Here is a 24802-nt window from a genome sequence, read left to right on the forward strand (position 1 = left end):
CTCCCCTATTGGCCCTACTCTGTGAGTGACAGGGGGAGCTCCTCAACCCCCTGATGGGCCCTGCTCTGTGCATGACAGGGGGAGCTCCTCAACCCCCTGATGGGCCCTGCTCTGTGCGTGACAGGGGGAGCTCCTCAACCCCCTGATGGGCCCTGCTCTGTGCGTGACAGGGGGGAGAGCTCCCCAACCCCCTGATGGGCCCTGCTCTGTGCATGACAGGGGGAGCTCCCCAACCCCCTGATCGACCCTGCTCTGTGCATGACAGGGTACGGAGCCCCAACCCCCCTGATGGGCCCCAAGCAGCTCCCTGGGAAGGGCTCCCCCTCCTGCTCTGCCTGCTGCAAGGGTGGCCTTGATGGAGGATCAGCACCCAGACATGGCCGTGCCTCTGACAAGAATAAGGACATCCATAGTGAAGAGTGGTCAAATGGTCCATTTGTTTATTCAAGAGAACAGTAAGAAAGCACACCTTAAATACTGCAAATTTTATATACTGGAACGACCACTCCCCAACAAGTTTGAAAACCCTGGACTAACGCATGAAGACAGAACCAAGTTCTCATGCATTTTCTTCGAGTCAGATAGTACACCGACGTCAGGTGGCCAACGCTGGCGGAGGCTGCTTCGCCCGTGGCCCTGGCATCACTTTCGGAAGCGCTTGAACAGCGGGTGCACGTGCTTGCTGGAAGCCTTGCTCCGCGCCGCGTGGTACTCCATGTACACCGTGTCGTCCGCCCCAGACATGGAGCTCATGGTCCCAAAGCGCCGAGACACCTGTGGGGGACCCCGCTGTTTTTACAACATTTATCACAGTTTTATACAATGTTTCAGTTTAACAACTCACTATTTTTAACATCTCATCTACCACTCACTATGTCTCAGGCATGGTTCTAAGTAACCATGTGTTACGTGTTTTACCTTATCCAAGGCCCACATCATTAGCACACCCCTTTAACACTAGATTGCCCAAGGAAGTCATTTTGACTGCTTTTTAATTTCAATTAGAAAAACAATTATGTATATAAGGACACAATGTCTTAGAATTTTGTGACTTTTTGTACAACATATAAATGCGTTTATTAATAATTGTAGTTGCCTCCCCCTCCTTCATTTCCGGTATATATATATGTGTTATACCTCTATTGCCCAAAAGCAGTCATTTTGACTGCTTGGGAAATTTTAAATAATCAAATGACTCTTATTATTGAATTGAGTAAATTTCTTATATGACCAGTTCGGCTCTGTATTGAAATAACAGTTTTCATTTTTTTTCGATTACCGTCACATGATAACATACAAGTACATGATAAATTGTCGATACTTGATAAGTTGCAGTTGCTCAATAAGCTAAACTAGTACTTGTTATTCGAATCTTTATGCAGTGATACTTGTTCTAATAAGTTGTTTATTTTATTTCTTTTGTGCCCTAAATTCATGAAAGAAATGTCGAATAGAAGTGAGTTATTGGAAAAGCTAAGAAACATAAGTGAAGAGTGCTCCGATATTATTCTTTCACAATGCAGTCATTTTGACTGCTTTTGGGCAATATAGGGATATACTAAATTTCAGTCTTTCTAGTGTTAAGAGGAGGAAGCTGGCGCACAGAGAGGTTAAGGAGCCTGTAGATCAGTGGTTCTCAACCTTGGCTGCACATTAGAATCACCTGGGAATCTTTTTTTTGGGGGGGGGGAGGGTGGTGGTGGTGTGTGGTGGTGGTGGGCCTGGGAATCTTTTTAAAATCCTGATTTCTGGGCCTCATCCTCCAGAAATTCTGTTTGTTATGGGGTGGGGCCACATTAGTAACAAACAGAATTTCCGGAGGATGAGGCCCAGAAATCAGGATTTTAAAAAGATTCCCAGGTGATTCTAATGTGCAGCCAAGGTTGAGAACCGCTGCTGTAGATCATTCAGCTCTTGGAGGGTAGGACTGGAACGCAGCCGTCTGGCTGTGGAGTCCCTTCCTTATCCTAATGTGGCCCTGCCTCTCTCCATGACAAGTTCTGAAGAGAATTTTTTAACAGTGAGCACAGATGTCCCTCAAAATTCTCTACGACCCCACCGTGAGGCTGTGAAGCCAGTGGACAGCCAGCGGCCCTGCGCTGAGCCCTGGCTCTACGTGTCACGTGACCTGGGGCACACGCGGAAGCCTGCATCCCAGTGATGTCACTTCCAGGGGGACCACACACCTGCCTAGGCCTGAGTGGTATGAACAGAAACCACTCCAGTCCAGGGTTTGCCGAGTCCAGCCCACCCATGAACCACATCACAGCGAAGGAAAGAGGCCCCGGCCAGCGCCTCGAACAGCATGGCCGCAGGGGTCCCCCTGTAGGTGGACTCAGTCAGACTCAAGACGCTTCCCCAGGGCTTCCCTACAGGGTCCAGAGTTCCAGCCGCAGCGCAGTCCGAGGGGAAAGGGCCTCAGGCCGCAGGGAGGGCAGCACCCCCTGCCCCGGCGACGCTGCTTCTCCCTTCCCTGTTCCAGCCACTGCTCCCCTTTGGCTCTCATTCAAGTTTACTTTCAAAAGCACCAACTGCCGAAACCGGTTTGGCTCAGTGGATAGAGCGTCGGCCTGCGGACTGAAGGGTCCCAGGTTCGATTCCGGTCAAGGGCATGTACCTGGGTTGCGGGCACACTCCCAGTAGGAGATGTGCAGGAGGCAGCTGATCGATGTTTCTCTCTCATCGATGTTTCTGACTCTCTCTCTCCCTTCCTCTCTGTAAAAAATCAATAAAATATATTAAAAAAAAAAAAAAGCACCAACTTATACTTCTCGCCTTGCAGGGCCTGGCTAAGAACTTTCCATGATGATACGTTCATGTATTATGCCCTATATTTGCCTGACACACAGGAGGCAGTCAGTAAGTATTTGCGAAATAAAAAAGTTGAGTATTTTCAGAACACTAAATCTTTTTCCAAACAAGTACCAAAACTATACGAGTTGGTCCTCAGACTTGTCTGACAGGCTGGCAGGCTCAGCTCAGTGGCTGAGGGGGAAACCAGTGATGGTGACCTGCCTACGGCCAAGAGTGGCGGTCCCAGCCTGTCACGCTCCTTTGCGCAGCCACCTAGTGCGAGCCTGGGGCCAGGCTTGCCATCCTGGGTGCCAACATAGCAACACTAACAAATGCTCACGCCAGGCTGTTTTGTGAACAGAGCAAGAGACCAATTACAGCCACTGTGGGCTCAGCCATGAAAACAGTAGGTACAGAAGGAGGGATACAGCCCCGCCAGCAGGGCTCAGTAGTTGAGCATCAACCTATGAACCAGGAGGCCACCGGTTTGATTCCCGGTCAAGGCACATGCCCAGGTTTCCGGCTCAATTCCCAGTGGGGGACATGCAGAAGGCAGCCGATCCATCAATAATTCTCTCATCATTGATGTCTCCATCCCACATTTCCTCTCCCTTCTCTGAAATCAATAAAAACATTTTTTTAACAACAGGAATGATACATACCAATAGGTTAATACATCATTACTATTCTCCTCTACAAGTTTTTCAGAAACCTTCACAGGCACATTCCCACATGACGGTACATGTGTGTCTACGCACTCGGTCCTTCAGGAGAACGGACACTTGGAGCCTCACCACTCGCTCACTCACCTGGCTGGACTTCGAGCCAAATTCTCCTGCCACGACCTCTTCCTCAGCGTCCAGGTCAGTGGCTGCCAGGACTTTCTGTAAGAGCTGCTGCTGTTCTTCTTTCGTTGAAAATGCCAACTCTTCCTCCTCCATGCCAGCAAGCTTTGTGATCACCTGCAAAGCCAAAGCCAGCAGGCGACACGTTCTGTCTCCTCTTCCTTGGCCCCCGCCGCCTTCTCCTGGGCCCACTGGCTCAGTCACTGCCCTCCCCCAGGCCGTGGAGCGCCCAACAGAGCAAGTCGCTACCAGTGGGGCTCGTGGGCAGTCCAGAGATTACGTTTAGGAGTCACCTTCAATACAAAGCGTAATCCATGACTGCAAGACAGATGCTAACAAAATTCCAGAGAAATCTGCTCCCAAGCCACAGCAGCTAAATGACCATTTACAGATCAGCAGGGGTCCTGGCCATTTTAACCCCCCTCTGGCAGTTTCCCCGTCCTGCAGCAGGTGATGAAGGGGACCAGAGATGACAGGCACCGCCGGCTGTCTCCTCCCCTGCCCCCAAGAAGGGCTTCAACCTCCTGGCTTGGACCCAGGGCTCCCAGCAGAAGGGAGCACTTACAAATAACAAAATGTCGAGAATAAATCTGTGAGATGTTTTTCTAAAAGGGCAGGATGCCAGCCAGGTGCATGTGGTTTTTATTTCTTTGCAGGTAACTTACCACAAGGCCTTCCTACCTATCCCTGCAAAAAGCTTGGATTGATTAGAAAATGGCTCTCCTGGTGACCATGGATCTGGAGAACAACATGGGGCCCCTCTGCACTGGCTGGCCCACCCGTCGAGTCATGCTTCTGGGAACTCCGACTGGCTGCTCTCCGCTGCAGCACCAAAGGTGAGGAAGATAGAGAAGCTGCAACCAACACAGACAACCCCATGGCAGGGCCTCTCGCCAAGCTCACCCTTCAGAGAACCCAGAGCGCTCCTGAGCGGTGCTGCCGCTACCCCACGCTCGCCCAGGGACCCAGGGCAGGAATGCTGTTAGCAGCACAGACATTACCGATATGAACCAAGGCCCCGATGCAAGGCCTTCAGAACACTGTTCCGAGAGTCCTGTCCTCCAGCCCAGCACGAGACGTCTGAAAAGTGTCCCTGCCTCCGGCTAGGGGAGGTGGTGTCAGACCACTCTACCCTCGTGTCTAAGGCTAGTAACAGAATCGGTGTTAAACACCCATAGTCTCTCTCAAGTCAAGACCCTGGCAGCCTATACACCAAGTCCTAGTGGTCCTCTTAGTCCCCTGCTCCCCGCATCTGCCTCCCCACCCCTCAAACAAAACCCCCTTGGGACACTGAACTCTGACATACGCTTACTATTCGTGTCAGCAGGAAAGAAAATGCCTCAGCAAATGAAAGCTTAAGCTTTAGAATTTTCCAAGTTATTCAAATGCCTGATTGGTGGTATACCGGGTGGCTCTCATGTCTGAGGCCCACTGAGGGAGGCCCAGACGCACCAGCTGCTGTGGCAAGAGCTGTCCCAGGCACCTGGAGAAAGTGCCCCTTAAGAAAGTAACCCCAGGGCCTCAGACTAACATACTTAGGGCCACAGTTTCTTGGCACCTCAAGTCCTCAGCCTTGCACATTTCCCACCACCATCTAATGTTCTTTGCACAAGCCAACTGTAAAATGGGAGTAAGCAGATTCCAGCTTCTTGCTTCAGAGGTTCTTTGGGATGGTGGGCAGGAGGGGATCTGCGCAGTACGCTGCCTCACAGCCCCCTGCAAGTCACGCAGAGGGCGCCTGCAGAGGGCGCCCAACCTGGCAGCGCCCACGCCCGAGCTCTGCCCACTGGGACTACAGGGCCCCACTTCTCCCAGAAGCCCGAGTGCAGAAAAGCTGTGGTCCTACTCTGACCAGAGACCAAATGGAAACATACCTTAAAGCTATACCCCTGATCTACCAAGAACCTCTGCCGCTTGGTTGAATAAGCCATTTCCTGTGTGTCCTGGGAGACCAGCGAGTAGAAGAAGGCATTGTACTCCTCTGCAACCATCCCTGGGGAGAGAGCAGGAGAAAGGACATGAGCTGTGAGCGCGCAGGACTCAGGGTCCAGGGCTCACAAGCAAACCATGCGGTGGGAGAGTTGCAGGTGGGGCGACTGCCCTGATTTTGCATGGGGATGTCATCAAAATTAAACACTTCTGTGTTTCACAGAACACCATCAAAAAATGGGAAAACCCAGAGAATGGGAGAAAATATTTACAAAGTATGTATCTGATAAAGGACTTGTATCTAGGTTACACAAAGAACCATTACAACTCAATAGCAAGACAGCCCGCCGGTGAGGCTCAGAGGCTGAGTGCCCACCACAAACTAGGAGGTCACAGTTCGATACCCAGTCAGGGCACATGCCCAGGTTGTGGGTTCAACACCCCGTCAGGGTGAATACGAGAGGCAACTCATCAATGTTTCTCTCTCCGCCACACCCTTCATCTCTCTAAAAAATCAATAAGACTTTAAAAAAAAAGACAACAGCCGACACAATAGCCATCCAGTGTGAATGGATCAAAATTTTAAAATAACAGAAATAATAAAAGGCCAAAGTGAGAGGCAACAAGAATTTATTTGGAAAAAAACAAAAAATAGCTATTCAGGAAGCACTGGTCCAGGCAGAAGCCCAGAGCGTGTTCTGACCAGGAGCCCAGGCCGGCGTGCGGACTGCTGAGAAGGGCCTTTCCGTGCCTGGCAGGAGGCTTTCCCGTGCGCAGACGCTCAGGGAGCGACGCCGGTTCTAGACCCCGTTTCCCGCTCAGTCTGGGCCTCCTCCTGTCTGCTCCCTGGTGTCCCGCACACAGTTCTTCGGCTGCCAGGCTGCTGGGCCGCCCGCAGGCACGCTGCCCGCTTTCCCACCCAGAGGCCGGGTAGTGAGATGGGGGAGGCCGCTCCTCCAGGACGCCGCGCCTGCCTTGTCGAGTGGCCTGTTTATGTTTTTTTTATAACTACAGTCACCTTATTGTATATTACAGCCCCAGTACCTTATAACTAGAAGTAAATTTAATCCTTTTGAACACCTTCATCCAACACCCCCACCCCTACCCCAAGTCTGGTAACCACAAATTTGAACCCAAGTTTGGTTTGGGTTTTTATTTGTATTTCACATATCAGTGAGATCATACAGTTTAGTCTTTCTCTGACTTACTTCACCTAGCCTAATGCCCTCAAAGTCCAACCATGTTGTTGCAAACGGCAGAACTTCCTTTTTTTAATAACTGAACACTCTTCTCATGTATGATACCACGTTCTCTTTACACATTTACCTCTCAAAGCACTTGGATCATACCATGTCTTGGCTATTGTAAACAATGCTACAATTAACATGAGGGTGGGGTTTTCTCTGACCTACCGGTTTCAATTCTGTCAGATATATTCCCAGAAGTGGAACTGCTGGATGACATGGTAGCTGTCTTTACGTGTCTGAGTGATCTTTACAGTGCTTTCCGCAGTGGCTGTGCCATTTACAACCCTACGACAGCAGGCACAGGGGTGCCCGCTGTCCACATCCTTGCCACCATCTCTCTCCTGTCTCTTTGGGTGACAGCCATTCTGACAGGCACTGTGGTTCTGATTTGCATGTCCCTGATGATTAATGAGGAGCATCCTTTCATGTACCTGTTGGCCATTTGTATGTCTTCTTTGGAAAAATGTCCGTTCAGGTCCTTTGCCCATTCTTTACTGGGGTTATTTTGGCTTTTTGCTCTTGAGTTATATGAGGTCTTCATATTAACCTCTTATTAAGATATAATTTGCAAATCTTTTCTCCAGCTCCATAGTTTTGCTGATCATGCCACAGGTCTGCTGAATGTTTCTTTCACTGTGCAGAAGCTTTTTAGTTTGAGGTGATTTCAACTTGTTTATTTTAATCCCCACCAGAGGATATGTTTTCCATTGATTTTTAGAGAGAGTAGATGGGAGAGAGTGTGTGAATGAGGGAGAGAAGGAAGGAGGGGGAGGGGGAGAGGGAGAAAAAGAGAGAGGGGAACATGGATGTGTGATTGGTTGCCTCCCGCATACACATCAACCAGGGCCGGGGATCAAACCTGCGACCCAAGTATGTTTCCTTGACCAGGAACTGCACCTGAGACCCCGCGGTGCACGGGCTGGCACTCTGACCGCTGAGCAGCACGGGCCAGCTATTGATTTTTGCTTGTTGCTTTAGGTGTCTTATCCAAAAAATCATGGCCAAGACACGTGTCAAGGAGCTTTTTTCCTGCGTGAGTTTTACATTTTCTGGTCTTTTATTTAAGTCTTTAATCCACTTCAAGTTAATTTTCTAAGTGGTATGAGAAGGAGGTCCAGTTTCATTCTTTTCCATGTGACTATCCAATTTTCCCAGCACCATTTACTGAAGAAACTGTCTCTCTCCGGTGAGTATTCTTGGCCCCCTGTCAAATATTAGTTGGCCATATTCGCTTAGGTTTCTTTCTGGGCTCTTGATTCTGTAACACTGGTCTGCGTGTGTTTCTGTGCCAGTGCCACAGTTTTGATTACTCTGGCTTTATAATGTAGCTCGAAATCATCAAGGGTGATGCCCCCACTTTGCTCTTTCTCGGGATTGTTTTGGCTATTTGGGGTCTTCTGTGGTTCCATATAAATTTTAGGATTATTTTTTCTAGTTCTGTAAAAAATGATATAGGAGTCTTCATAGATATTGCATTGGCTTTGGGTAGTGTGGACATTTTAACAATATTAATTCTTCTAATCCACACAGACAGGATATCTTTCCATTTGCTTGTGTTCAACTTCTTTCATCAATGTCTTATAGTTTTCAGTGGAGAGATCTTTTCACCTCCTTGGTTAAATTTATTCCCAAGTATTTTATTACTTTTATGCTACTGTAAATGGGATTTTATTTCTCTTTCAGAAAATTCTCTGTTAATATGTAGAAACACTACTGATTTTTGTATGCTAACATTTGTATGTTAACATTTTAATAAACTGCAACTTTACTGAATTCATTGATTAGATCTAACAGGTGTTTTTTTTTTGGTGGCGTCTTTAGGATTTTCTATTGGAAATCATGTCATCTGCAAATAAAAACAATTTTACCTCTTCCTTTCCAATTCTGATGACTTTTATTTCTTTTTTCCTGCCTGCTTGCTTTGGTTAGGACTTCTAGTACTAACCTGAATAACAGTGGTAAGAGTGGGTATCCCTGTCTTGTTCCTAATCTTAGAGGAAAAGCTTACAAGCTTTCAACCTTTCATCATTGCTAATTTGCCAACACTCAGTTTGCTAATATTTTAATGAGAATTTTTGCATCTATACTCAGGGATATTGGTCAGTAATTTTCTTTTCTGTAGTGTCCTTTTCTGGCTTTGGTATCAGAGTAATACTGGCCTTGGAAAATAAGTCAAATATAAATATATATATAAAATTCTAATTCAAATTCAAAGGGTTTTCAAATCACATTTCTTTCTTTTTGGTGTTAAAAGGAATAAGTCCTGAATTACTTTCATATATGCTAATCAGATTATGCTTGTCAGTCTATAAAAGCTATAATTTGTCCAGCAGCCTACTATATTCTGTTATGTAAGTCTCACTCCTCATAATAGTCCTGCAAGATAGGTTGTCCCTCCTACTTTAGAGGGAAAATCAAGGCTCAGAGGGACAATTTACTTGTCCAAGGCCACATGGTTGGCCTGTGCTCAAGTCCATGTTTGCTATTTCTAACTTGTCCTGTTCCCCACTTTAAACACAATCAATTAGTTGCTTCTTAAACATATTCAAATACAGTACAATTCCATCATGTGCCCACTAATGTCATTTTCAAACATCCAACCAGTCCAGATGCCTCCTAAGTATGTGGATTCCTTGAGCACAGGGCCCGTGTCCTTGTCTTAGGACAGCCTGGTCCTAGAAGGGTGCCACCTCTGAGCAGCAATGTTAGTCCCTGTCATGCCTGCAACCGAAGTCCAAGGCCTGTTAACGCCCACAGTTAACAAGCAGAGCACCCACACCCTGTGCTTCCCATTTCACAGGTTGTGAGGGAGGTGTCCAGCTGTGGCTGCTCAGTAACCTGTGGTTACTCCTAACTGGAGGTTCAGGGGACAGCTTCCAGCTCTGACACTTGCAGAGGTGGTCGAGCTCTGCTTTCTCCCTTCTATGTCTATATCATTAAGCATTGCCACCTAGCTCCTCTTATTATATACGTGGGTAAGAGCTCAATTTAGAGGGTATCTGTGTGAGTTCCAGGCAGCCGTCATGGAAAACATCCACATACTCAGCCCCAATGCCTGGCAAATGACAAGGGCCAAGGACACCTTGGTCCTCGCTTTGGGACTGCCTTCCTCAGAGTATGCCTGGCCCAGGAGCACCAGATCACCATCACACAAGCACAGCAGCTCAGCCCTCCCCCTCCCATCTGAGGTGGCTCAGGAGGGACCTCCCGGAGCAGAACGGAAAGGCCACCTTTACCTTTTTTGGCTCGGAGCACTCGCCCTAGCCTCTGGGCCTCCTGCCGCCGGGAGCCACCATGAGATGAGATCTGAATGAGAACATTTGCTTCTGGCAGATCAAATGATGTGTCACCCACCTATGGAAATGAAGCAGCTGTGTGTCTGGGAAGGTTTTCATATATGAGGCGACAAGAGAAAAAAACCAACTGGCCTCACACTTAAGCTCTGCAAATACTTTAGAAAAGCGACCACTACGCTATTCCTATGCCAGGGCCCTCCGATGCAGCAGCTCCTCGAACCCAGTGCGCATGCTCCTGAGAGCCGTCCCTGAGACCATCGGGACCCACAGGCACCACCCTCCTCTCGGCCGCACTCCGTGTGGGCTGCTAACAGCCCAAGACAAGAGGCCCCATCAACAGAGGCTTTCTGTGAGTGGCTCTTATTTTTTGCTACAGAAATACATCTGCATCAAACCATCCACACTCTTAAATGGAGGCCACGGGGCCAGCAGCACGTGTCCGAGAGGTGACCTAATGGGTGCCACTGCCTTCACTGGGCTGGATTCTGATTCAGAGCAGCTGCGTCAGTTTGGGGGCTACAACCATCTAGATCCCCCCCCACACACACACCACCACCACCATCAAAGTTTGGTACTTAGAGACCCAGCCAAGGTCATTTTTATGGGTAAATCTCGTTTCTTTGGGGTTCTGGGTCTATTCTCATCTGAATGACTGTTCCAAACAGTTGGGCCACAAGCTTCTAATTGCAAATGAAAGCCACCCCCCAGCCAGGCCGACAGCTCAGCACCCACCACGGCACAGCAGGAGCCAGGCCCAAGGCTACCCATGCCTGCAGCATCTCCCACTCCACAAAGAGAATCTCATCCAAATGCCTACTTTTGCCCGAGTAGGTGATGAGCTTTCCCCTTTTATAAAGAAAATACAACTTAAAATTCCTGCATCCCAAAAAGAGATGGGAAAAACTTGAGTCAAGCAAAAGGACTTTAGAGATTATGCATATACATAAAACCCTAAATCTACTTCTTCTATTACCCAGACACTGGGAAGGAAAACTGACACGTGATGTTCCTTCCACAAACACCAACTCACTGCCCAGATATCAGCCAGGGCCCCAGGCCTTGGGGCTGCTGGGGCCTCACCACCACTGCATGCCACACAGACCTTGGATATGAAGATGGTGTTGATTTTGGGGTTGTGCTTGAAATTCTGGAGAATCTGCATCCTTTCTCCCTGGGATGTAGGACCATAGATAAAGGGTCTAGAGAAGAACAAGACCGTATTAGGAAGACCATAGAATCACTCCTCAATTACCCTAAAAACACATGAGAGGGAAAGGAGCTCCTGCAAAGCGCTCTCTCCCAGGAGGCCTGCCACCCAAGAATGTCTGCAGGAGACCCATAAACATGAGTGGCAATGCACCTTCCCCACCCCCTTCCAAAACACACACACGCCATCCCTTCACCGCTGAGCTGAGGTTCAAGGTCACCATTCTCCCTGAAATTCCCTTTTACCTTTTTCTTTGTTTTTGGACTAGGTCTCTAGCTCCAAGCTTGGTGTCTATACAAAGAGAACCCCCTGGATTTCATGAAGCTCAATGAGGGTGGCAAAGGAAACAACGCTATTTGTAAACCAAAGCTTGGAGCAACTCTTTTCCTAATGACACAGGCATTCTCCTCCAAGAAAGGAGTAGAAAGGAGCCCCCTTCCAGACTTTTCTCTACTGACCTTCTTTAACACCAAGTTCAAAACCCAGTTCTCGGCCAAAGAGCACCACCATATCTGGCGGCCTCACTGGTCATCCGTCACCTCTCGGCACCTGGCAATGCCATTCACGGAATGACCTTGTTTCTGTGGCTTTCTTTCCTGGGGTAACAACAGTGATGGTGATGATAACAAGGACAACTACCGCTACACAGGTCCCACACACACCAAACACCAAGCAAGATGCGACGCTGAAAAAAATCCATCCCTCCCTGCCGACAGTGCTCAGGCTGTGAAAGGTAGTTTCACGTTCCCAATTTACACACGAGGAACGAAGGGGCAGGAGACTGGCGAGGCTGAACCCAAGTGTAAACACTCCACCTCTCAGGCCATTACATGGAAGGCTCAGAAAGCAGCATTTCTGACCCTCCACACGCTTCCCAACCCTGTGCTACTAACTAGGAATGGGTGCACCTGAGAGAGCAAAACCCTTGCCATGGGGAAGCAGGGTGGGGCCTGGGACAGATGGACACCCAGGCTGATGGCCTCAGGTCACCCCAAACACAGCAAGCCTGTTATATAGAGTGTTCGGGCACCACACAAATCTTGTTCTTTCCTCTGCGTGTCATGCTAGGAAACCCCCCCTTCAGAGCCACCTGTTTCTCAACACCCAAGTTTTATGTGGCTCTTTTTCTCCTCCCCCATCGTAAGAAACGACTCACATGACCGTGAGCCCTGTTTCTAAAGACGCCCCACACAGGAAATGAAACAGAAGGGCAACCGACCTGCAGAAGGGCCCCTCACATAAGCCGAGCACCGAGTAGATGTTGGGCACAAGAATCCTGAGGCGGTGCTGGTAAGGAAGCCCACGCGACAGAGCGAGGAGGCCGAGAGGCCCACAGCACCCCCGAGGTGCACAGCTAATAAGAGGAGCTGCTGGGAGTCAGGTCCAGCCGTCAGAATCCAAAGTGGTCCTTCCCACCTCATATCCCAAACAACCCACAGTCTCTCCTGCAAAGTCCTGAGTGACGCCTATCCCTTTCTTATTAAGGCTGGATGAGCCAGAAGCTCGGAGACCCCTACCCCACCTCAGTCCTAAGCACATGCCCAGGACCCACAGGATCATTTTAAAGAAAACAAGACAAGCAAAAGCACTTCATATACTTAAAGGCCAGAGGTACACAAGAAAGAGAAGTAAAAGTTGTAATTATCTTTCCAGTGTCCATCAGAGAGCCATGACCCGCTGCCCTCCATGGTGCCAGACAGGCACAGATTCGACAGTGCCGGGCAAATGCGTGTGCCTGACCAGGCAGATCTCAGGAGACGACAACCGAAGGACAAGCCGCAGGTGTGTTTGAATGCAGGTGTAGGGCAGGGCCCTTGAAGAAGGCTCCAGGAAGAATCTAGATGGAGCACTGAAATGGCGGGAGGGGAGGGGAGAGAGAAGACAGCTATTAAATAGGACACAGTAAACACGCATTGCTTTACTGCCCCTCTCAAACCGTCACCATGCAGAATTAAAAAGAGAAACCCGCAAGGGCAAAGAGAACAGGAGAAGTAACAGCAGAACAGAGAGTGAACTATATTGTGGAAGTCAACACACAGAGAGGAAGCAGATGCCCAAACCCGCACGAGGGAAAGCCAGCACAAACAAGCTCTTATGTGCAGAGCACACAGCGTTCCAGACCTCGTCGCCAGTGGCCTGGGAAGGGGGCGGGGGTCAGACAGCAGACAAGGGCTGGCCGGTATCGAATGAGGAGCAGGGTGAGGCCCCAATCGCAGCAGCCAGGTGTGCCTCCTCGCATCTGGCAGAAACCTGGAGGCTTAACTTCTAGGTTCATAGAGGCATAGTACTTAGGGACCTCAGGCAGAGCTGAGGGCAAAGGTGAGACTGAAAGTGAATCCCTTTCTCCCTCTCCCCCCACATGCTGGCAGCCAGGAGACCCGAAGATTCCTCTCTGGAGAAGCTGTCCTGCCCAAGAAAGACCTGGAGATACTGGCATTTCTCAATCTCTTCATGCGTCACCAGGTTCCTGCCCATCACGCATGGTGGGGTCCACAGGTGGGCTAAGCTATTCAGAAGGCCAATTCGCTTCTTAGTGGCTGACTCCCTTTTTTCTTTGGTACCAAATTACTTTATTTGAAGGAATGGTACAAATGACAGTCACGAGTGGATGATTGCGTACAAGTTATAGAAAAGGTAAAGGCAAGGCAACGTGCAATGTTGCTTTGGTGACCAGGAAGTCACCCCGAGGCTACACGAAGCAGCCGAACTAGTGACGGACTCTTAAACAAGAAAATACAGCCAGGGATCACCAAGTCAGACAGGCTCTGCAAACAGAGGGAAGCAATCAAAATAATGAAACTTGAAGAGAGGAGACACAGTGCAGGAACAGAAGGAATGTCAAAGCTCGACCAGCCCAGAGAAGGCACTGCATGAAACAGGAACAGTCAGCAAGGAAGAGTTCTTGCAGACTCACAAATGCTTCAATAGAAGGGCTGGCAGACAAAGGGAGAAAAAATTGGAGAAAAAAGAAAACTGGGGAAGTTGTTCCAAGACCTAACATCTTACAACAGGGATTCAAAGAAAGACAGAACAGAAAAAAACAGAGAAGATGAGTTAACAAAGAAAAGAAAGTCTCAAACTGAAACACGAGTTTTCCTATTAAAAGGGTCTAATGGCCCTGCCCAGTGCTCAGTGGTTAGAGCATCAGCCCCAAGCACTGAAGATTCACAGGTTCAATTCCCGGTCAAAGGCCTGGTCAGTTGGGGGTGTGCGGGAGGCAACCAATCAATGTGTCTCGGGTGAGGATTAACCAGGAAAGGGTTAAAATTGCCCATCACAATAAAAGAAAATGGCCACACTAGCCATACAGTTTTGAAATCTCAAAAAAGATTCTAGAAGCTTTCTGAGAGAGGAAGCAGATGACACAGCAGACCCTGTGCAGAGAGGGATCAGAAGGCACCAGGCTTCCCAGCAGGCACAACGGAAGCCCCAGCAAAACTGAGCCTGCCTTTACCATTCTGAGGCCCAGCCAAGCTACTCGTCAAGTGTAAAGCTGAATAATCTGCAAGGCAAGTCCCAAAAAACTTTCTTCCCTCCGGAATCTACTGGAGGATGTGCTCCTTCAAAACGAATGACTAAGAAAGAGGAGACTTGAGATACAGAAAAGAGGGCTCCCACACAGGGAAGAGGTCGGGGAAGGACGGGATGCTGTCAGAGGGAGCCCACGACTCTGCTGAGCAGCGGTTCTAGTCCGAGAGGTGGCGTGCTGGTAGGCACCCCGCCAGGGAGAGATTTAAAAAGTACTGACGTGTCTGACCCTGCTGAGAAGGGTTCATGTTGCAGGAAGGGTCTGAAGAGGAACAATTAAGTCTGTTAAAAAAAAAAAAAAAAACCTAAAGCAATGACAGGGAAATTACTAACTCCAGAAAAAAAAAAAAAAAAAAAAAAAACAGTATTACTTGAAATGTTGAAGGATATTCTTTAGGAAGAGGAAGAGGAAGAAGAAAAAAGATTAAAAAAATAAGAACAATAGAATGGCAATAAATACATAGCCATTTTACAATGTATATTATCAATAATTGAATCTAAAAATCAAAGTAAGTGAACAAGGAATCTGATGAACAAAATAAAATGGTGAATAAAATAGAATCAGAGGCATGGAAACATGGAACAGACTGACAAATCTCAAAGGGAAGTGGGGAAAGTAGGTGGGAAGAGATTAACCAAAGATATTTTGTGTGTATGTTTGTTTGTTTGTTATTTAAATCTTTATTGTTGCAAGTATTACATATGTCAACTTTTTCCCCCCAACTGACCCCTTCTAGTCCACCCCTGCACTTCATCCCAGGCCTTCACCACCCTATTGTCTGTGTCAAAGATCTTATATGCATATAGACATTACCTATGGACACAGACAATAGGGTGGTGAAGGTCTGGGGCAGGGTGGGAACCGGGTAGAGGGGGACAGTAGAGGGGGAAAAAAGGGGGACATCTGTAATACCCTCAACAGTAAAGATTTTTAAAAATTAAAAATAAATTAATTAATTAAAAAAAGAAGGTGGCTGCCTTTGGGGAACAAGAATTGTGGGTGGAAAGACTGATACACGAACTGTGGTTTTTCTTAACTACTATGTTACTCTGATAAAAAATAAAATCTTTATACTACCAACAATAAAAGGTTTATTTAAAAAAAAATTAAAAAATTAAAGGTACAGCCAAAACCGGTTTGGCTCAGTGGATAGAGCGTCGGCCTGCGGACTGAAGAGTCCCAGGTTCGATTCCGGTCAAGGGCATGTACCTGGGTTGCGGGCACATCCCCAGTAGGGAGTGTGCAGGAGGCGGCTGATCCATGTTTCTCTCCCATTGATGTTTCTAACTCTCTATCTCTCTCTCCCTTCCTCTCTGTAAAAAATCAATAAAATATATTTTAAAAAAAAATTAAAGGTACAATTTTAGAAATTTAAGAAAAGTTAATTTTTTTTTGCCTCAGCTTTGTCATCTGTAAAATGGGAACAATGCAATTGAATTCCTTGCATGGGTGAGGATTAAGTCACAGCTTGCTCAAGAGAAGCTGGTCTGCATGGCCACTGACCTCCATCCTACCACCCCACAGGAAGAACAGGGCCTGCCTGCAGAAAGGGCCCTTCCTTCCGCTACACATACACGCCCTTGAGGCCCACAGTCCTAATCCTCCTTACTTGGCAGGGAATGTACAATAACCAGGCTTTAAGCACAGGCATGTGGGCTGGTGAGGACTCTGGTATGTCCTAAGAAGCTTTCTCAAGGGGAGGCCATACCAGGGATGCCGGCCAGTCTGCCTTGCCTCCCTGGTCCCTGGCCTATAGCCTGACCTCATTACAACCCAGTGCTCACTTGGTCTGAAACTCCCAATGCCAACCTCTGCCCACCCTTGGAGTCCAGGTCCAAAGCACCATTACTCCAGTCCCTGCTCCCTGGGCTCAGGGTGACCAAGCTCCCTTTTCTGTACTGTAACCTCTAACTCCAACCACTTGTTCCTCTGTCTTGCCTGGTTCCTGGGGCTGGGGCCAAAGAACCAGACCTTTGGATCCTAGAAGTTCCTAAAAGCTTCGAGAAAAACCAGGCACCTCTGCACTCTCACAAAGAGAAGGTAACTGGCTTAGAAGCCAACTTCAACTGTTCAATTCTTACTTGTTCAGTCGAATGGCATATTCCTTCAGGGCAAACACATTGTCAGCAAAGACAATAATTTTGTCATTCCTCCTTTCATGAAACTTAATAAGAAACTGGCAAGCTCTGAATTTGTTGGGGTTCATGGTGTACAGCAAGATTCGTTTCTTGGTTTTGATTGCCACATACTCCCTGTAAAACTCAGGAGACATCGGGCACCAAACCTGTAATACAATAAGAATCATGGTTAGTGTGCAAGTTTACATATCACACAATTAGAAACTTGTGAAGACCATTCATTTAGTAGAATTAACTTTAAAACAAAGGTTTGTAAATTATATCTCAATATAACTGTAAATACACACACAGACAGACAGACACACACACACACACACACACACACAAAACCAGACCCAATACGTGATGTGGAGCCGGGCACTCCACATGTTAAACACTGCCCCCAGGCCTTTCAAGTGTCTCTACGTGCAGGGAATTACTTCCACACCAGCTCCACACCGAAGGGCACCAGACTGTCCACCAGTGGTGCGAGGGTCCCTCTCACTCAGACCCACCTCCACACAGAGAACTGCACACACACTTCCTAGTTCTGCCTGTCCAGTGAGCCCAGCACTGACACTCTAGTATCAATGAATGCACCCAACACTCAGAACTCGATTTGCAAATTACGTTCTCTACTGAAAGAGCTCCATGGAAAATAGCTGATTCCAGGGCAAGAGCAGGACAAGTACCAGATGAGTCAGGAATATACTGCTGGCCCGAAAGCAAGGAAGTGCTCACAGAATGATGGGGGCGTGTCATGTGGCCACAGAAGCCAGCTTCAAGGTGGTCTCATCAGTCACATCTAAAGCAATCTGAGCACCCAAATAAGAATGACAGTAGGACTCCTGAGGACCTCTTCTGTGCTAGGCCCTGGGCTTGGGCTGCTGGCAAGCTAAAGGAAGCTCAGGCAAATACACGGGCCGATGTACCGTGAGTTTCAAAGGTCTCAAGGCTGCGTACAAATAAAAAATGACGCCCTGGGAGCCCCGCACTGGAACAGGCCACGCAGACCACACTAACAGACGAGCTCCTGGCCAGGGCCAGTGCGCTTCCCCACGAGCACCACACGCCGCTGCATGCTGCCGCCCTGGGCCCAGCTGCCGCTGCTGGGTGCCAAGCCCTGCGTGCCGCTGCATGCTGCCGCCCAGGGCCCAGCTGCCGCTGCTGGGCGCCAAGCCCTGCGTGCCGCTGCATGCTGCCGCCCTGGGCCCAGCTGCCGCTGCTGGGCGCCAAGCCCTGCGTGCCGCTGCATGCTGCCGCCCTGGGCCCAGCTGCCGCTGCTGGGCGCCAAGCCCTGCGTGCCGCTGCATGCTGCCGCCCTGGGCCCAGCTGCCGCTGCTGGGCGCCAAGCCCTGCGTGCCACTGCATGCTGCCGCCCTGGGCCCAGCTGCCGCTGCTGGGCGCCAAGCCCTGCGTGCCGCTCAAATCCGTGAGTTTTGCTGTTAACGTTCCCTGGTTTCCTCTGAGTCATCTCCTGTTATGACTCCATTAGAGGTTCTCATTCTTTATAACCACAGCAATTCTTTTCTCACAGTAAAGTGTTTAAAATCCTGCAATTCACAAAATATGAAACATAAGGGGCTAATAACTATCTGATAAGATACTCAATGTCATTAGTAAAGTAGAAAATACAAATTAAGACCAAAAAGGAATGCATTTCACACTTACCAGGTTAGCAAAAGTTACAAGAAAACAAGTAGCTATTGGGCAGTGGAGAGGTGGCTCGCCCTCACTCGCCCTGATGGGTGTGCACTGGCACACTCGCTCTGGAAAAGTCTGCTGTAGCGTGACAAGGAAGGTGGCCCTCAAGGAGCCTTCAACCCAGCAGTGTTACTTCGAGGTGCATCTGCCAGAGCAGTGGCCTAAAGCTTGGATTACGTTACATCACAAACTAAACATTCACACACACAAACACAATTTCATGAAACAATATATACCCTTAATACATAGGCATTCTGGTAGATTCTATTCTATCCTGACCATGACCCACAAAGTGATGTCACAGTCCACAGCGTGAACAACGCTTTAGAAAAACTCTGGCATGAAATGGGTACAAAAACATCTGCAGCAATGTCATAAGCTATAATTTATAGAGACAGAAAACAAATCAGTGGCTACTTAGAACGAGAGTACAAGCAAGGACTCACTGCAAATGGTCGCCAGGGAACTCTGGGGATAACGGAAATGTTTTAACACTAGATTGGGGGGATACAGTAACTAAAACCAAGTAAGTTATAAATAACAGTATTTACTTAAAACAGGTCAATGTCACAGAATGCAAACATCTTGATTAAGCTATTAAAAACTTTAAACAACTTACCGACCCGAACGTCTGTCACCATTGGAAGATTTATTTTTTACTGCTGTGTAATATTCCATTACATATCCAATTGTGGTATATTTGTATAATGGAATACTACAGAGCAAATCAAAGGGATGAACTACAGCTACGTTCATCAAAAAATAATGTATTATGCAAAGAATAAAAATAGAGCAAATGACAATTCACCATAGCTAAGATCTGGAAACAGCCTAAGTGCCCATCAGTAGATGAATGGATTAGAAAACTGTGGTACATCTACACGATGGAATACTATGCTGCTGTAAAAAGGAAGGAACTCTTACCATTTGCAACGTCATGGATGGAACTGGAGAGCATTATGCTAAGTGAAATAAGCCAGTCAATGAAGGAAAAATACCACATGATCTCACTCATTCATGGATAATAGAGACCATTATAAACTTTTGAACAATAATAGATACAGAGGCAGAGCAGCCTCAAACAGATTGTCAAACTGCAGCGTGAAGGCCGGGGAGGGTTGGGGGCAGAAGGTAGGGGAGCAAGAGATCAACTAAAGGACTTGTATGCATGCATATAAGCATAACCAATGGACATAAGACACTGGGGGATAGGGGAGGCTAGGGGACGGTCTAGGGCGGGGTGATAAAATGGACACATATGTAATACCCTTTGTAATACTTTAAGCAATAAAAAATAAATAAATAAATAAATAAATAAATAAATAAAAAAAAATAGAGCAAATGACAAGTCATAGAAATATATAATCTGTTTCACCTTTGAGATACATAAAGATGTTTTAAAAGGTAAAACGAAACAACCCTGTCCAGGAAATTATACATAGGTGGTAAAATAGCCCTGAGACAGCGACCCCCTGCTGTTTAGTTTGTGATGTAACGTAATCCAAGTTTGTAGGCCACTGCTCTGGCAGATGCATCTCGAAGGGGAGATGCAACTGGAGAGGGACAGGGTCCCCAAGGTTCTGGCAACTCTGTCTCATAAGACAGGTGGTGATTACAAAGCATAACCAGAGATAAGGAAGCTTTCAACAGAGCAAGTCTACCTGCATACGGTCCTCTCTCTCTCTCTTACCCAACAGCCCCCTGTCCACCCTTTCATGACAAAGGCCACCCTACTCTAGCCACTGAGGAAGTCAATTTTAGGTGCCAGGAAGAATTCTTGTTCTTGTTTCTTCTGAGAAGACATCTTTGAAGATGTACTTTTATCATTTACCTGTGCAGGTGTTCGTTATAGAACTAGAGGCCCAATACATGAAATTCGTGCATGGGTAGGGTCCCTAGGACTGGCCGGCGATCAGGGCCAATCTGTGGGGCAACTGGCGGGGGCTGGGTCTGCCCGCTCGCCGGCCCCACCCCTCTGCCGCCAGTCACCTCCCTCTGCAAGAGGCAACAGGCAGGTGATGGGGGGGAGGGGGAGGCGCCAGCCTGCTTGCCGGCCAGCCCCACCCACCCCCCACCACCCGCTCACCAGCCGGCTCCACTGCCACTGCTGGTCGCCTCACTCTGCAGGACAACCAGTTGGGTGGTCAGGGGTCCCCCGCTGGCACCTGCCTTGGCTGGCCTAGGGCCTGCGGGCTGGGGGCAGCGCCTTGTGTTGAGCGTGTGTCCCCTGGTCAGTGCACATCATAGCGACCGATTTGCATATTAGGCTTTTATTATATAGGATATTGGGGAAAATGTCTTCCTAGAAATAAAATTATCAAGGCCACGGGCGCCTTCTGGGGACCACAGGTGTTGACCACTAGGCTTTGGCAGTGGGGGGTGGCCAGGATGACTGCCCACGCAGGACCACCCCAGTGAAGGTAGGCACTCACTCCCAGAAAGGAGGAGCATGGACTCTGGAGCCAAGCCAGCCTGGATTAGCGCCCTCACCAGGCCACTCCCTGCATGCCCTGGAGGTGGTTGGTTCCCACATCTGTGAAGTGGCATAACCGCACCCAGCTCACAGGGGACAGAGGGTGCACGAGATGGCAGCACTTTAGCTCAGGTCCTGACCTGTGTATCTGCCTGGGAGTAACCTACCTGATCCACTTCCCCTGACCCTGGGAGGAGCCACTCCCCAAGAGGCTGCAAGAAAGGGGACAGCTACCTCAGCACACTGGACTTTGGCGATGTAGCCGTTGTTCTGCAGCTCCATCCAGTTGGCTTCATAGAGCTTGGGTCCAATCAGAAAATTTAAGTCAACAATTTTGTCATCTTCCCGGACCAGGGTTGCGGTCAAACCCAGCTTGCAGTGGGCCTGCACAATGGTGAGCACCCGTCGGAACATCTTGGCTGGGGAGACAATCGGTGATTCACACAGTCACTTTTGTAAATGCTCAAGTACCACAGGCAGCCTTGCGACTTCACACTGGCCTATGATATACCTGGCTGACCCCAGGTTCCTGGACCACAGGAGCCTGTCTGGACTGGAATGACCATGTGGGACTCACAATCATCACGGCCAGAACTCGAGAAAGAAGGGGGACAGGAGAGCAAGGGAGCAACTGCCAGGGAGCTCCATGTGAGCGCTCCAGCACTGTCCACTCGAGAGCCCCAGTGGCAATTCGAAGCGGGAACTACAACCCTGAACGTGCCACTGAGCTCCGAATCCGCCAAAGGACTTGCCACCCAGGGACTTTTCACTGAGGTTACCAGAGGAACCAAGGGAGCCAAGACCTGCTTGGCTTCCCAGAAACTAAGGAGAGAGCAGGGGCACGAGCTGGGTTTAGGAAGCTCTCTTCTCCACAGCCCTCCAACCAGCTGGCAGAGCAGCAGCTTCCCGTCCTCCTTTCTTTGGAATGTTGTATCTTTCTGATTTATCGAAGTAAATAAAATAAACACATAAAAGGGTATGAGATTTACTTTTAAAGACCCAATTTACGGGTTTCCATAGGCTCACCTTTTTCAAATTCTAATAGTTGGCCCTTGAACACCACAAGTTTAAAATGCGTGGGTCCATGACACACTGTATTTTCTTTTTAAAAAAAAAAAATATTTTATTGATTTTTTACAGAGAGGAAGGGAGAGGGATAGAGAGTCAGAAACATCGATGAGAGAGAAACATCAATCAGCTGCCTCCTGTACACTCCCCGGGATGTGCCGGCAACCAAGGTACATGCCCTTGACCGGAATCGAACCTGGGACCCTTGAGTCCGCAGGGCAACGCTCTATCTGCTGAGCCAAACCGGCCAGGGCTGTATTTTCGATCTGAGGTGGCGAATCTCACCGAGTACGCTGAGGACCAGCTTAACTTATACAGACGAGGACCGACGCCTGTAACCCCGAGTTGTTCAAGGGTCAACTGTACTCTGACGGAAAGTTAAAGGTAAGGCCAATAACAATCTGAGGAGTTCGAGGTCAGACTGCACCAAAGCACAAACCAAAACCTAATAGTGAAACAGCAGAGGGCTGTCCAACCCAGGCAAACAACGAGATCTTATAGAGCTCCACATACTGCATGCAGCATAACATGGATTACACACACACACACATACACACACACACACAAACGGGAAACAAACAAACAAAAAACCAAGGTCCGGGGTAGCTCCAAAAGAGTAGCCAAGGACCCCAGACCAGGTTCCCCACATCAGGACATGGTTGCCATAGCAATGGAGGCGCCAATCTAACGTGGGCCCCAGGAGGCAGCACTATGGATGACCCAGGGATTACCAACTCCAAGGACGCATGAGTTGGACCTTGCTGGGCACTCAAGCCCCAACAAGTCCTTCCTGGGGCATCTGGCTGCAAACCAGTGACATGGCTTCAGCACCTCCGACACCGTGACAGCTGCCCCGGGGAAGAACTTCCAGCCGCTGAAGCACAGGGCACACACCTGCAGAGCCACCCAGGTCAAGATCTGAGTGACCTTAGCACCCAAAGCCTCTCCTCTGTCCGCGGGTCAACACCCTCAAGGGCACCAAGGCTCTGGCTTCAGTCGTCAGGATGTCTGAATTTCAGATAAACAGAATCACAGCATGTGCTTCTTGTGCGTGGCCTGTTTCACTGCACATTATGTCACAGTTGTTCTTCGACATTTATTTGTGTGATTCTTTCATTATTGGCCCCTCCCACTTGGTTTCCAGTGCCAAGCACAGTGCCTGCCCCTTAAAAGTTCTCAATAAATACTTAAAATTGGCACAGTGCCTCCCATACAGTAACCACTTTATACAAATACTGTCCTAAGAATTTCTTATTCATATAATGGCCTAACAGGGCTCCTTTTGGAAAATCTGTAAAAGAGCACAGCCATCTTCCTTTTTGAGATAACTCTCAAAGATTTATCATTCTGCCTAATGCTTAACAGTCAAGAAACTCCCATTCCCTTATTTAACATTTGCTCTCTGCTCTGTTGAGGGCCTGACCTCAAAACTCTTTAGAGCTGTTTGGTTTCACTCTTCTACCCAACTAGAGACAAGGTGACACAGGGAACTACAGGAGAGACAGAACCAGAGAAGCGTGGACTGTGTGGCCGATCCCGAGCCTGGCTGCCACCCGTGGGACCTGGGACCTATGGGAAAGAGGAACATGAACAAACTAACTCCATACTCAGGCAGAAAGCCTCAAGCCGTCCTCAGTTTCAAATGCAGATGATATGATTATACCATCAATTTCCAGTCCAATCTGACCAAGTACCTACTGTCTTCCAAATTTTTTTCTTTTAGTTTGGTTTGTAAGTTATCACACAGTAAAACTGACTGTTCTCTGGGGGAGGGGTGGTACCCGTTCTAAAAATTTAGCGCATGTGTAGATTTGTGTAAGCATCACCAGAATCCGGATACAGACCAATCCACCACCCCAAAAACCTCCCCTGTGCTCTCCCTTTGCAGTGGTTCTCAACCTCCTAACGCCGCGACCCTTTAATACAGCTCCTCATTGTGGTGACCCCTAATTTCATTGTTACAAATTGAACATAATTAAAGCACAGTGATTAATCACAAAAACAATATGTAATTATATATGTGTTTTCCAATTGTCTTATGCGACCCCTGTGAAAGGGTCGTTCAACCCCCAAAGGGGTCGTGACCCACAGGTTGAGAACCACTGCTTTATAGTCACCTCTGCCCTCACACCGCCTCAGCACACACTGATCTGTCCCCATCACCAAAGTTCTCTTTTAAGAATGTCCCAGCGAGTTATATTCCTAGGATTGTTGGGGGCTGGCGGACCAGGCTCCCCTGGCTGGGCAGGCTCTACTCCCACTGAAATCTCTCCCAGGGTGGCTGGTTCTACCGCAGAGACCGCACCATCTTGAAGGGGAGAGTGGCTGTGACTGGGAGCCCAGCCTCACCTCCACCTGGGGAGACCTCGGATACCTCCTGGGACCCTACAGCCAAAACACCCAGGGACCGGCTGCCTCAGCTGCGAACCCACGACCACCAAGACCCCAGCCTCCCTGGCCACAGGCTCCAAAAAGTTTGTCCAGGGGAAGATAAAGTGGGTCCTGCACCTTCTCACAGAGCAGACAGAAGAAACAGCTGAATCGACCTGGAATTGGCAAATTAAACACAGCTGGTGAGACAATCTATGGACGGA

At 48.5% G+C, this 24802-nt stretch overlaps 1 protein-coding gene across 1 annotated transcript in view; it reads right to left on the reverse strand.

Annotated features, from left to right (window-relative positions):
* Positions 1–415: 415 nt before the first annotated feature.
* The window catches only part of ERCC3 (ERCC excision repair 3, TFIIH core complex helicase subunit), a 40530-nt gene continuing 16143 nt past the window's right edge, over positions 416–24802 (reverse strand). The window contains exons 9-15 of the mRNA XM_081095386.1: positions 21375–21559; positions 16928–17130; positions 11213–11309; positions 10051–10168; positions 5513–5631; positions 3603–3755; positions 416–774 (exon numbers count right to left, since the gene is read on the reverse strand). Coding sequence (XP_080951512.1) covers positions 643–774; positions 3603–3755; positions 5513–5631; positions 10051–10168; positions 11213–11309; positions 16928–17130; positions 21375–21559 — 1007 coding nt within the window. The 3' untranslated portion in view covers positions 416–642. The remainder of the gene's footprint in view (positions 775–3602; positions 3756–5512; positions 5632–10050; positions 10169–11212; positions 11310–16927; positions 17131–21374; positions 21560–24802) is intronic.

Source organism: Myotis nattereri, assembly GCF_964212035.1.
Source record: "Myotis nattereri genome assembly, chromosome: 7".
Lineage (NCBI taxonomy): Eukaryota > Metazoa > Chordata > Mammalia > Chiroptera > Vespertilionidae > Myotis > Myotis nattereri.